Source organism: Trichoderma harzianum (genome assembly GCF_003025095.1).
Source record: "Trichoderma harzianum CBS 226.95 unplaced genomic scaffold M431scaffold_6, whole genome shotgun sequence".
NCBI classification, from domain to species: Eukaryota; Fungi; Ascomycota; class Sordariomycetes; order Hypocreales; family Hypocreaceae; genus Trichoderma; species Trichoderma harzianum.
The window spans coordinates 616,699-629,149 of record NW_020209254.1 but is presented as its reverse complement, the minus strand read 5'-3'; the positions used below and the strand labels follow the sequence as shown (position 1 = coordinate 629,149).

General features: G+C 49.1%; 6 protein-coding genes across 6 annotated transcripts; 3 read left to right on the top strand and 3 right to left on the bottom strand.

The window, feature by feature from the left end:
- Positions 1 to 238: 238 nt before the first annotated feature.
- M431DRAFT_494858 (hypothetical protein) lies at positions 239 to 2,030 on the top strand (the record flags this gene model as incomplete). The annotated part of the gene is made up of 5 exons (XM_024917292.1): positions 239 to 624; positions 654 to 966; positions 1,019 to 1,163; positions 1,368 to 1,711; positions 1,953 to 2,030. 5 exons carry the CDS (start codon positions 239 to 241, stop codon positions 2,028 to 2,030), a joined length of 1,266 nt encoding a protein of 421 aa, XP_024774315.1.
- Positions 2,031 to 2,158: 128 nt separating this feature from the next.
- M431DRAFT_85231 (hypothetical protein) lies at positions 2,159 to 3,767 on the bottom strand (the record flags this gene model as incomplete). Its single annotated transcript, XM_024923530.1, has 3 exons — positions 2,159 to 2,343; positions 2,403 to 3,587; positions 3,641 to 3,767. The coding sequence occupies 3 exons, from the start codon at positions 3,765 to 3,767 to the stop codon at positions 2,159 to 2,161; spliced, it is 1,497 nt and encodes a 498-aa protein (XP_024774314.1).
- A 1,951-nt stretch (positions 3,768 to 5,718) lies between these two features.
- Positions 5,719 to 8,120, top strand: M431DRAFT_494855 (hypothetical protein; the record flags this gene model as incomplete). The annotated part of the gene is made up of 6 exons (XM_024917291.1): positions 5,719 to 5,763; positions 5,886 to 6,021; positions 6,075 to 6,183; positions 6,245 to 7,593; positions 7,648 to 7,875; positions 7,942 to 8,120. The coding sequence occupies 6 exons, from the start codon at positions 5,719 to 5,721 to the stop codon at positions 8,118 to 8,120; spliced, it is 2,046 nt and encodes a 681-aa protein (XP_024774313.1).
- A 313-nt stretch (positions 8,121 to 8,433) lies between these two features.
- On the bottom strand, positions 8,434 to 8,882 carry M431DRAFT_85925 (hypothetical protein; the record flags this gene model as incomplete). The annotated part of the gene is made up of 2 exons (XM_024923615.1): positions 8,434 to 8,667; positions 8,730 to 8,882. 2 exons carry the CDS (start codon positions 8,880 to 8,882, stop codon positions 8,434 to 8,436), a joined length of 387 nt encoding a protein of 128 aa, XP_024774312.1.
- A 1,060-nt stretch (positions 8,883 to 9,942) lies between these two features.
- On the top strand, positions 9,943 to 11,119 carry M431DRAFT_86358 (hypothetical protein; the record flags this gene model as incomplete). The annotated part of the gene is made up of 2 exons (XM_024923666.1): positions 9,943 to 10,314; positions 10,385 to 11,119. The coding sequence occupies 2 exons, from the start codon at positions 9,943 to 9,945 to the stop codon at positions 11,117 to 11,119; spliced, it is 1,107 nt and encodes a 368-aa protein (XP_024774311.1).
- Positions 11,120 to 11,398: 279 nt separating this feature from the next.
- On the bottom strand, positions 11,399 to 12,322 carry M431DRAFT_494852 (hypothetical protein; the record flags this gene model as incomplete). The annotated part of the gene is made up of 3 exons (XM_024917290.1): positions 11,399 to 12,003; positions 12,085 to 12,114; positions 12,247 to 12,322. The coding sequence occupies 3 exons, from the start codon at positions 12,320 to 12,322 to the stop codon at positions 11,399 to 11,401; spliced, it is 711 nt and encodes a 236-aa protein (XP_024774310.1).
- Between the last annotated feature and the right edge of the window lie 129 nt (positions 12,323 to 12,451).

The window sequence follows — 12,451 nt, the reverse complement described above, 5'->3', positions numbered from 1 at the left end:
TCTTGCCGTTATAGACTTGATGAAGGAGGTGCTCAAGTAAAGTCCTCGTGTTTACCAAGTTTATATCCCAGTGTCGATGGAACTCAACTCGAATTCGCATCAGTCTTCATCTCCCTTAATCTCTTCGTCTTCCGTTACTCTATGACTTTTTCTGTCTGCCCCTTGACGCCCAACTCCGGCTTCTATCAACGACCGGGAGAAGAAACACCACGAGAATTGCCTTGAAATTCTCTATGCCATGCAGAATAATAACCAGGAGAAGGAACAGGAAAAAGAATTCACTTTTGTCGAATACACCGATGCAAAACTACCTACCGATCCTGCCGTTCGCAATGTGATTCGACGACATGCTATGCGAAATGTTGCGGAAACGAGACGTCAAAGAGATAATTACGGAAAAATCGGTATCAAACAACCTCCTAAATGGATCTTGAACACAATTTTAAAAACTTCGAGCTCTTCTCAGACCTCTTCTTCAACAGAGGCATCATCTTCTAGCCGTGGCGATGCACCAACGAGCGCTATTACTTCCACCAGACGGGAATATCCAGCCGGCCTTCCAGCTTCACTGCCAATAAGCATTCCAGAAGCTACTTTGCCGATAACTTTGCAATTATACATCTGGTAGAGTCACTCGCGGGACTTCACCTCAGTTTCAAAGCCCAATCATCTCCCAATCCGAGACTCGAGCTACATGAATCACAGCCTCCCCAGCGCAAAACTCTACTATCTGTCATTCCATCCCGGTATGGACACGTTTTACCATTGACATGTGCTGTAGATTGCCTTGCAGCCCGTGTTCGACAAATCACGCTCAAAGATGATGGCTTCTCAGATGACCCGGATTTGGAGGTCTATCGTCTATATGACAAAGCATTAAAGGCTCTCCAGGAAGCCCTTAATGATGTAGAGGAGTGGAAGACACCAGAAACACTTTGTGCCGCGGAATTATTAGGATTCTTTGAGGTATTGACGATGTACAGCTTCATTGATGACAATTACTGAAGCATCATTTTAGCTTTTAAATGGAAGGGCAGAAACAGCGCATTCTTGGACACAACATGCTGCGGGCGTAGCTCAACTTATACAACATCAAGGGGCCGATCACTTCCAGACAGACTTTGAGTTGGCTTTGATTGCAGCCTACGTTGGCCCTCTTGTAAGTCTTGTGTTCTGTCACCGAGATTGAAACACACATCCTAATAATGTACGATTATTCAAGGTTCACGAGGCGTTTCTTAACCATAATACGTGCTTCTTGGCAGAAGACGAATGGGAAAGAGTGATACGAGAAGCAATTGGCGGTGACACATCCAACTCAGCGGACGATAACAATGCCGTGCTCTCTCTATGGACGCATCTTATAGACGGACCGAATCTCTTCAAGAAGATTACCGAAATGGTCCTGTCCCCAGAGCCGGTTCCACCCAGCGATGTCCAAGAAGCTGTAGAAGGCCTCATGGACGATTTGCAGGAAATACACGAATGGCTGGGCATGGAATACGATCTTCATAATACCAATTATCCTCCACAAAGTACAACCGGCAATTTTTATGCGTGGCATATGAACTTCCGGCAATCCATCATCAGCTTGCAACAACCAAGGCACGCTAGCTGGCCAATATTACAAGGAGCATGCATAACATCATGGCTCACAAGAGCACGCCTTCTCACAGCGTTGGCACCCGCTCGGTTCCACGATCTGGAGACGGTGAGCCAAAAGTTCGCTTACGACATCAAGAGCTGGAGAACAAACTCATCGTCTCTTGTCAACGCGGGCCTGCTGGGCGGTTTGTTCATGTGGCAGACTGTCTGTGCGGGAAGAGTCAATTGCAAAACGAACGCGGTGTGGACCGAGGGGTGGTCTATGGGGTTGTATGGACGAGATAGAAGACATGGGGGGATAATTGAGAAGGAGAAATTCATGGCGTGGTGCGACACGATTGGGATAGATGTTGGATAATGGAGGCGACAGCGAGGGGGCGCCTATTCAACACCCCAATATTGCTATCGAGCATCCCGTGTCGTAAATAATACTAGACTAGGCAGGAGAGCTTCTCTGTTGAAGATTGTTACCAGCATGAAAACAAATTCTATCCTCGCGAGGCTTCGTGCGATTCATCGCGCTATACAAATCACCATATCATCACTCTTCAAGTTACAACTTAGACCGCAGTGAACTTAGCCATCCATTTGACTTGTTCACCTTACGCGCATAGGGATGCTTGAGACCAGGCACCATCAAGTCCAGGGTGCTGGTATTCACAAAGTCTGGATGCGCATCTCTCATCAAATCCGTCATACCACATAGGCGCATAGCGGTTTCAATTTCGTCTTTGAGAACTGCAGAAGTCATCAGTACCATGGCAAACTCATGCCGAGAGAAAATTGGTAAAACTTACTCCATGCTACACGCTCTACACCTTCTTGGCCATAGCCCAAGGAGTAGAGAAACGGTCTGCCGAGTCCAACGGCAGATGCGCCCAAACAAATAGCCTTGACAATATCCGAGCCTCGTCGAAAACCGCCGTCAATCAAAACCTCAAGCTGGCTGAATATCTCTGGACAATTCTTCTGCAACTCCAGCAAGACAAGGATGGTCGGGGGCGCAGTGTCAACTGCACGACCACCATGGTTGCTTATCACGATACCTTGAACTCCCATTTTCGCAGCCATGATGGCATCAGCTGCGGTTTGAATGCCCTTGACGACAATTGGCAACTCCGTGATGCTTCGAAGCCACTTCAAATCGTCCCAGCTAAATGTCGGATCGATGAACGATGAGACTTGACGTGCCATGCCGGCGCCTTTATTATCGCCAACGAACATTTCAGGTGTTAGACCAATTCCAGCTATCTGGAGCTGCTCCTTTGACTTTACACGCTCGTCATCTTCTCGCTTCGGAATGACAGGGACGTCAACTGTCACGAGAATAGCCTTCACTTTGCCAGTAGCCTCGATTGTGCGGACAATAGTTTCAGATTTTGATCGATCTTTGTTGACATACAGCTGGAAAAATGCCTGGTGTTTTGTCTCCTGTAAAATCTCTAGATGGGTGTATGATGATGGCGTCGCGAAGCAATGCACAATGCCGGCCTCACCAGCGCCTCGAGCCAAAGTCAGTTCACCCTCAGCACCGCCAGCTCGCGCAGCTCCAGTAGGCGAGATGAAGACGGGTATTTCAAGGTCGCATCCAAAAAGGGTTGTCCGTGCCGTCACACTGCCTACATTGCGCAAAACCTTAGGGCGCAGCCAGATCTGTCGAAGCATGGAACTGTTGGCGTCTCTTGTAATGTTGTCATTCGAGGCTCCCTTAATGTAGGCCCATGATTTGTCCGATAGTGTCACATGTGCCGCCTTTTCGAAATCATCCATGTTGAAAATCTCATCAAGAGCTGGCTTCTCTCGGGGTGTAGCCAAGGCAGACTGCTTTGTGGCCTGGTTGGCGGCTTTCCAGTCTTCTGTTATCGTCGATGTGTCCAACGATCCAACATGGCCTTTTGCTCCCAGAGTCTCCCTAATTAATGAAGGCGAATGTACTCTGCTATACTCCTCTGTAGCGTCCATCCCAGAGAATTTATGTATAACTAACAGTACTTGAGTAACATGATGGACAATTGCTCTGTGAGATTGAACTCACTCTCTGGTCCGCCAGGATGCTCCGGGGCGAATTCAGTCATGTCGTACACCTCGCCATCCACGACGATCCACGTATCATCTCTCTTATTGTGCCGGGAAACTTCCTGTGTTGAGACTTTTCTTGTCATGGCGTCTTGTTTTGTAAATCAGATGGGAATTGCCAAGTATTTCTGTACAAAGATGAGCGGCTCAATGCCGAATTGGTGTGCAAGTAAATGAAGACGTGTGTTGTTCTACCCTCCCCGCATTCACCATTTATACTCAAGGCAAAGGTGCTAAGGTGGGGTGGATCACCAGTATCACGTTAATACTCCGTACATGGAATGAAATAATACGATAAGTAACATTTAATCATGGGCTGCAGTAGATAGACGAATTTCTGGCTACCATGCTCATGCCGACATCGCATCTAACGCCTCGGAAAAGGATTAGCGAGACTTGAATTGATTGCCGAATTGGCGGGAAATAATAGGGAATAGCGTGTCGCTGGAGATGCAATCAAGCTGCATCTGAGATATTGTGTGATTGCAATATTTTACATATGACTGCATAAATCAAGCATCGGTTCGTTCTATCACGGGATTTGTTTATTCGACATTCCATTTTAAGTCAACAGATAGCAGAAGAGTATCTACATAATATGAGAAGGTTATATAGAGATTGGCTGCAAATACGCAAAACATTCAACAAGTCCTCAATTTGTACAAAACCTCGGTCTAAAGCCGACCGACTCTTGCCGCTAATACCCCAATTTATTACAGCTGCGCCGGGTGGATTCGTGCTAGTCGGTGAGGCTAGTTTGGAGAAAGCTGGGGAAGTGCCATTGGGACGCAAAGCCGTATTATGTTGGCTGCTATTGGTAGTTTCCGACGGATGAATCGCTATAGCCGGCGGATGACGGGCAAACGTGAGCCCTCACGTATTAAGGAAACTATATCAAAACCAAGCAGGATAGAACAAATCTGGTTTTGATAGTACTCTCTGTGATATATGATACAATCGAGCGCCTCTGTCAGCTGTTTGTGCAGCGTTGGTTTGCGGCAAAACTGATCCATGAATCCAATTACAGTAGGTGATTTATTAGCGAGTCGAACAAATATAGCGAAACTTCATCAAATCACCACTCTCACAAAATTAGCAAATAAACATGTTCGCTCAGCAAACTGTTATGGTTGCTATTTAGAATCGAACGTATGTGATATTCTTCTACGTTCGCCAAAAATAGAGCATTACTTCAGTTGACCTGCGAAAAGAGAGGTGGTAAGATCGCATCTCTCTCCAATCGCAGAAGCGGTTAATTCTATTCTAGTTGTCGTATAGGTCGGTTAATACTTGCACTCTTAATTTGTGATTTATGTTTAAACCAAAAAAATGAAGGCAGGTAATAGTCTGCCTACGGCCTTCTCTCCCCTCGGGGACATGGACATTTGACATCGGATAGGTGCATTAAAGCACGACACGAGTTGCTGGAATAATGCAAACAACGACATATAACAAGCAACAATTAACTTCAGATCTCTGTATTTCATATGACTTGGCACAATATTTGTTGTTGAAATCGCTGAGGTCTTGATCAGCACAGAGCTAAATATCTTCAGCCAACACAAAGCAGCTATGCGAGCGAGAATCTCCTTTCCACGCAAGATCCTCATTTCAAGGCAGAGAAACAACAATGCTCGTTTTTGTAGATGCGCATTCTGCAGGTGCCTTATCGGTTGCCAAAGCAATGAGTATCTGCGGCCGATAAGAAGCGCTGTAGCAGCTCTTCTCAGGAGCTTTGGCACCTGCTCAGCACTGGATAAGGGGCAGGCTGCCCCTGTGTGCCTGAGGTATTGAATTTCATCCGATCTCTCGCCTGATAAAAAGAAAACAGAAATTCCAAGCCCTTCCTCCTCCTTCCCTTCCTCCTCATCTCCTTCCATCCCTCTTCACCCAATTTTCACACTCTTCCCTTCGCATCCTCCTGCACATCTTCTTGATACAATACCCATAACGCCATTCCTCAACTCTTCTTGGGAATTCATCTCCATCAGCAGCCTTCAGCATCATTTCCAAACGCTGAGATTGCCAATCGTCACGATGCATGGTCCAGATCCCGAGGAGGTCGTCAAGCAAGCCCTTATGGTAAGATGAACCTGATCAGCCTTCGACACCTTCCTGACGAACTCGTCGTTTCTCTTCACTCGATGATCGTGATGCTTCGATAAATGAAGAAGAATAGATGTAGCTAACCTTTCCAACTCTAGGCCGAGCTCGGAAGAGGCAGGCAAGATGAGCTTCCATTGAGCAATGTGTCGAAGCGACCAAGCTACCAGCCCATGCGCTCTGGAACGAGCCATATCCCGCAAGCTCGAAAGGATAACCTCGAGAGCAAATGGGGAAGTAAGTGAACGAAGCCTGATTATCATCTGATCTCCGAACTAACATGTGCATAGAAAAAATTGTCGATGAAGAAAGCCAACAAATGGAAGGGCTAGAGCTTGGCAGTAGCCGCCCTTGGGCTCAGATCACAAATCAGTACATGGCACGCCATGCAGTTGAGTCGTAAGTCAAGATACCTTGCATAGAGATTCCATGTTTCATCTGTGCTCACATCTTCTGCTAGTGCACCGCCAAGGCTTGCAATGCCAGCACCCCAAATACGGCCCTTTGCCATTCCCAAGGCTCCCTCGTCTACTAGATCTTCGAGAGGTGTGAGTAATGTTCTCGCGCAGGCATCAACTCATGTCTCTCATCCAAATGCGCCGCGCAATGGACTCCGAGTCAGCTCAGGCTCTAGCAGCCAGGGCCAAAATGCCGTCTCTGCGAGTAGAAATCTCGGCGAGCCCAGGCCAATATCATCTGCTCCGCAACAGACCGTGGAGCACATCCTATCTCAAGGCGAATGCACGCTTATTGACGGCGATGGCTCATCCGTTTCTGCAAAATTCGTAGCAAAGGTCTCTATGCAACGAAACGAGGGACTCCTTATGCTTATGCCATCCGGCCAACCCCAATCAGTTTACAACGTCCTCAGCCTCGGTGTTCCGGTCATTCAAGGGCCTTATTGTATCATTTATGGCGCAAGGAATGAGCGCCTGCACAAGGTGAAGCTCCGAACTGTCGCTGCTGCGGAAAGTTTTCAGTATTTGCTGAAAACTCTCCAACAATCTGCTCGGCAGTTTTGTGAGCCGAGACCTGCGTCTCCCAAACTCGCCCCAATCGTCGCTGCTTCAAAGGAAGAAGCAGCTAGTCCTCTCCCAACTCCCTCGAAAGCAGCTCCGAAAGCCGTTTCGAAAGCATCGGAAGATGTTCCAGAGACGGCTGATGGCGATAAAAGAGCCACTCTACAAACGCCACAATCAACCGAAGCACCATTGCACCAAGATTCCGAAAAAAGCCTTCTTAACTTGGAGGATGAAGCTCAACCGCAGCCATCACTGACTATAGAGGCCGCCGCAGACCACATGCAGTGCATTGTTCACCAAATATTATCAGAGATCACTGCAACTGGAGTTAATGTCCCTGAAAAGGGTGTTGCGGAAATCGAATCGACAGCGATCGCCAATTGGATGGCCCAGGGATTCATGGAATCCGAGGCTGAGTCTGACGAATTGAAAGACGAACTTGTTGATCTTCTCCGACTGCTCGTCCGTATCAAAAGAAAGGTACAGTATAGGCATGGCATCAGCGTCGGAAACAACGGCGTCTCTATTTCGAGTGAAACACTGCAAGATCTCCAAGAAATTGCCGAGAAGCCAAGCAAGCGCATCAAATACACCACTGCGGATATCAAGGAACTGGAGACGCATGCCGTGTCGCGCCAAGATAAGATCAAGGCTTCAGGACTCCAAGAAATCCAAAAGAGGTCGCCTAAGCCGGCTGAAGTTGAATCCAAAAGGAGCTCACCTATTCCAAGTGGCTCTAGAACGGGTTCGCCTCTTGCAGATGAGCCGAAGAAGAAGATTGATCTGGGTATGGCCAAACATAGAGCTTAGGTAACCTCTAGTTCTGGTCCACAAACCCCAGTTCGCCCTTCTAATACTGGCTTGAAGGAACCAAGCATACCCTCGCAATCTACCTCGAGAGCAGAACTCCCAAGTTCCACAGCGAAGGTAACAACCGATGTCTCAAGCCCTACCCCAGCGACGCCAACCGAACCGTTGAACTCTGCCTCCAAGGCATCAAGTGGAGCCTCGAAATCTGACTTGAAGGCTCCAGGTGGACTTGCGACGTCTCGATGGGCCACTCCAGGCAGTATGTCATGCCAGAGAGTAACAGAGATGGATAAGATTACTGATCCTGCTTTCATAGCCCGTTCAGCCCCGACCACGACGACTGCGGCCGTGGCTGCGAAGAAAGAAGCAACAACTCCTCTTAAGCCTACAGCGCCTATCTTCATCAGCAAGAAGCCTAAGCCTAGCCCAAAAGGCTTGAGCTCTTCCCGATGGGCGGTGGGCGGCGGGCCTGTCGCAAACGAGGGTGCCTTTGCTAGTTTCTGAGGGCCGGTGTCTGCAAAGACGTGATGGATTGGGAAAAGCTTTTTGAGGTATTATTGAGGATTGGTAATCGTGGCTAATAGTGAGATTTTTGGTGTGTGCGATGAATGTTGAAAGGATCAAAATGGATTGCCTATCTATATTGGACCAAGGCTTAGGCACATCTCTAGGATGGTTGATAGAGGTCCATTGAATGTAATGAATAGGCCCGACAAATGGGCTGTGTAGGACGATACGAGATTAACTGCATGAGTGGCCAAAAATCACAGGCGTGAAGGGGGTGTTGCTGAGTGGCTGTGTTGAGAAAAGGGTTGATTTAATCGTTTTGCTTCATTTTTTGCCTACATCTTGACTGATACATGGTGAGCAGCTCTCTTGACTCCTCATCCAAGCCGCCCTTGTCGCCTTCCAGATCGAGGACCTTTGATACGAGATCGACGACCTGCTGATAGCGGCGGAAGAAGTAGAGCTCTTCTGCCGCATGGATGACCTCCTGGACATGCTGCTTGTTGGCATCAGGCCCCAATGGGAGGGAAAGTGTTTGGTAAATCTGGATAATGGCACCGGTTAATTCATGTTTCTTATCCAAGAAGCGTGTTATGAGTGCCTTACATTGCCATTCTCTATCTTGGCATGATATGTGTTTTTCACTGCCTTGAAGTCATCCTCTGATTGACCGGTGCGCTTGGACTTCTTCTCTGCTTTGTCATCTTCTGAATCGGAGATTTGGATGTTGAAAAGGTCGTTTTCGTCTGCGTCGGACATGGTGGGCTAAACGGTGAAGATGGCGATGTCGAGGAGGTGGATGCAAAGATGAGAGCCAAGAATGATGAAACTTGTGATGGATGGATCCACCTTTGCGGCAAACCACTTGACGGATATAAGCTTGCGCTGTCACTGCGTTTGACTTGCAGATTTTAGGATTAACAATACAGTGATTGACGGAATTTGAAACGACGAAACGAGCACAGCCGCGGTGGAGAGTCTGGGGCTTAGGACATCGCTTGGGATCTGGGGTTTGGATTAGAGTATTTTGGGTACAGTAGCCTTTGTGATATTGAAGAATGGATGCATGTGAGATTCAAGAGAGCTGCATGGGTCCAGTCCCAGCCACAGAGGCGTTACTAATACTGGATGCTCCGTGCTGTAACGGTACAATTCAGGCACACAAAGGGCACAGATACAGGTACAGGTACGCACGCTGGCCTTTGTCATCCACGCATCCGGGCGCAGATTCACCGAACCAAGCGCTGCCATTGGACGCTTCCGCAGGCCGCTGGTCCAAGGACCTGAGGAGCCCCGGAGCCGATTGGCGCCCACTGAAAAGTCCCCTTTGAGGCTTTGTGCTTGTACCGACCGCCGCACCCCCAATCAATCCGAACGCCGGCAACTCTAAGAAATGGAACCATCCCGTTGATATCGTCCAGAGGATGGGCACTTCCAATGGCAGCAAAGCGATTCGTGTCATCAGCACCAGCTGCTCATGTCACCGCACCGCATGGGGACCCTGAAAAAAAGCATTGGTCCGCCGTGGCGCAGCGCAAGAAGAGGACGACGACCGGACGGAGTAACTTGGTTCCCAGGCCGGGACGACAGTTTTCCAAGGTTCAGGTTGCGTTAGCGTCAGATGGAGCTCCAAGCGCCCCTGGCTTTGAAGTCCGATTGCATCGGGACGTGATGGATATATCATCATAGCTGGCTGCACCCGTCTTCGTTCCTCTCTCTGATTCATCTTGCTTTGTGTGTGGCATTTATTGCTCTTTAGCTACAGCTACTTATATCACCAACTCTTCTCCTTCTTCCTACATCCCACCACAGCATCGAAATGGCTGACCCAACTGGCCCCCCGCCACACTCGTTTACGGGCATCCTCAAGGACATCGAGCACCAAAATCCGCCCAGAGAAAGCGACGATGCTTCCCAGAGTCACGAAGAGCACCACGCACTGTCGGAAAAGGCGTCGTCTCACAGGCGGTCCAAGCCGGCTTCCATCGACATCGACAAGACCCAGCCGCAGGACTTTGATGGCGAGCTGTCCACGAACAACGAGCTGCCGTCTGCCAATGTCCAGAAGATGATTGAAGACTACATCGTGCTGGACCGCCATGGCAAGTCGAGGACGTTCAAGAGCCTTTATATGGGCAACAACAAGGCCAGACGAGTGCTCGTCATCTTTATCCGGCACTTTTTCTGCGGCGTATGTCTTTTCTGTTTCTTACTGCTGCTCTAGCTCTCCTTGTGACAGCACAGCTAACACCCAGCTCTAGAACTGCCAGGAATACCTCCGTACCCTGTCCGAACATATTACCCCCGATTCTCTTCTGCGACTCCCCATCAGCACCTTCATCACCGTCGTCGGATGCGGCGACCCTGCCCTGATCGACATGTATGCCAAAGAGACGGGTTGCCAGTTCCCCATATACACGGACCCGACTCGATCGCTATTCGACGCACTGGGCATGGTCAAGACGCTCAACATGGGAGATAAGCCAGCATACGCAAAGAAGAGCACGTCAAGAGGGATCTTCGATAGCATCGTTCAGGGGCTGAAGCAAGTGCCCAAGGGCCTGGCGCTGAAATCTGGTGACCATCGGCAGGTGGGCGGCGAGTTTCTCTATGAGCCGTTCCAGGTTTCGACGCCGGTTACAACGCCGCATGAGGAGCAGCATCCCCAGTTTGGAACGTTTGAGAGGCCGGAAAACGGAAACAAAAACGGCAAGGCCAGAGAAGAGGAGGACCGGGCTGAAGAGAAGAGGATTACGTGGTGCCACAGGATGAAGACTACGAGGGATCATGTAGAGATACCCGAGCTGATGGAGGTGCTGGGCTTGGATGCCCAGGCGCATGTGCCAGCTCCCAAAGATGAAAAGAGGTGGGTAGAAGCTACGCGGGAGAGAAAGGGCACGGGTGTCACCATGGTCCCTGAGATGAAGAGGCTTAGCCAAGCGGCTCGCGAAAGTGCTGAGCACTCTCATGAACCTGTGGCGGCTGAGAACAACTAAGTATTGGCAGTTGGTTGAACAGTGTTTTGGATATTTGCCTGTTTGCACGCTTTTCATTACTCGGAATCACTTCTTGTTGGATTTTCTTTCTTTGTTGATTGGATGGACATCAATATTCCCCTTTCTCTTTGTGACTATTTAGTCTTCTTCTTTACCTCTTCTTTTTGAAGCGAGCTGTTACATATTTGCTCGGCGTACATGTTATTTTAGCCTGGTTGCTACTTGTCTTCTAAAAAGAAAAAGTCTGGTTTTTGATCTATGTATATAAATTGTCATATTCTATTCATGGACCCAACTTCCATCTTCTCTACTCTGAACCAACTCATGAACTTGCAACCTGCAATCTATAATCTCCCTCCCATTTACCAAATCGTTCTCCATAGCCCTCTTATCGCCTTCTTCCACAGTCTTCACAATGCCCGCTCGTACATGCCTCTCCCTCAGCCTCTTCCTCGCCACCTCAAAGTCCACCTCGACGAACCAAAGCTCATCGAACAATGCCCCTGCATCTCGCCATACGACCTTGTCCAACGTCAGGTACAGCCCTTCCAAGACGACAATTCGATGAGTCGGCAGTACTGCAATGTCGTTCTCCTTGGGGTCCTTCACAGCGTGATCAAACGACGGCGCGAATATCGTTACGGCAGGTGAAATGGGTTCTCTTAGAGACTGCACGAGGGCGAGATACTTGGGGGCGTCGAAAGTGAATGGGGCGCCGCGACGGGCGTGGGCGGTGACTGGGTCGGGCATGGCGGAGAGGGCGGCGCGGGTGAGGTGGAAGCCGTCCATGGGGACGAAGGCCGCTGGTGGAGGAGACGAGGGATCATTTTTGAGGGAGAGGGCGTTGATTTTGTCTGTGATGATGTGGGCGAGTGTTGTTTTGCCTGGGGAGTTTTGTTAGTAGGGAGGTGAGAGTGAGAGTGAGAGTGAGAGTGAGAGGTTTGATGGGAGGAAGGGATACGTGCCTGAGCCTGGGATACCGCCTATGCCGATTACTATGTTGAAGAAGCGTTAGTAATTGATGATTCTGGTTTTTGGAATTCCATAAGAATAGCGCAATGGGATTCTATATGAGTGCCCATGGTGCCTTATAAGAAGAGATTGATATGGAGTTGTGGCTGGCTTACACAGGCGTTTGTCCTGAGGTGTTTCCTGGAACTTCTTCCAGACCTTGTCCAGCAATCTCTGCACTTGAGGCTCCATGCTATCTTCCAAAACTCATCGGTCTTCTGCTTGAAGTTGAAAGCTCTTCGTTTGCTGCCTGATCGACCTTGGAATGAGATCCGATGCCGCCCCGCCGATTGTGGTACTGTAGCAAAGCAAACCCCACGT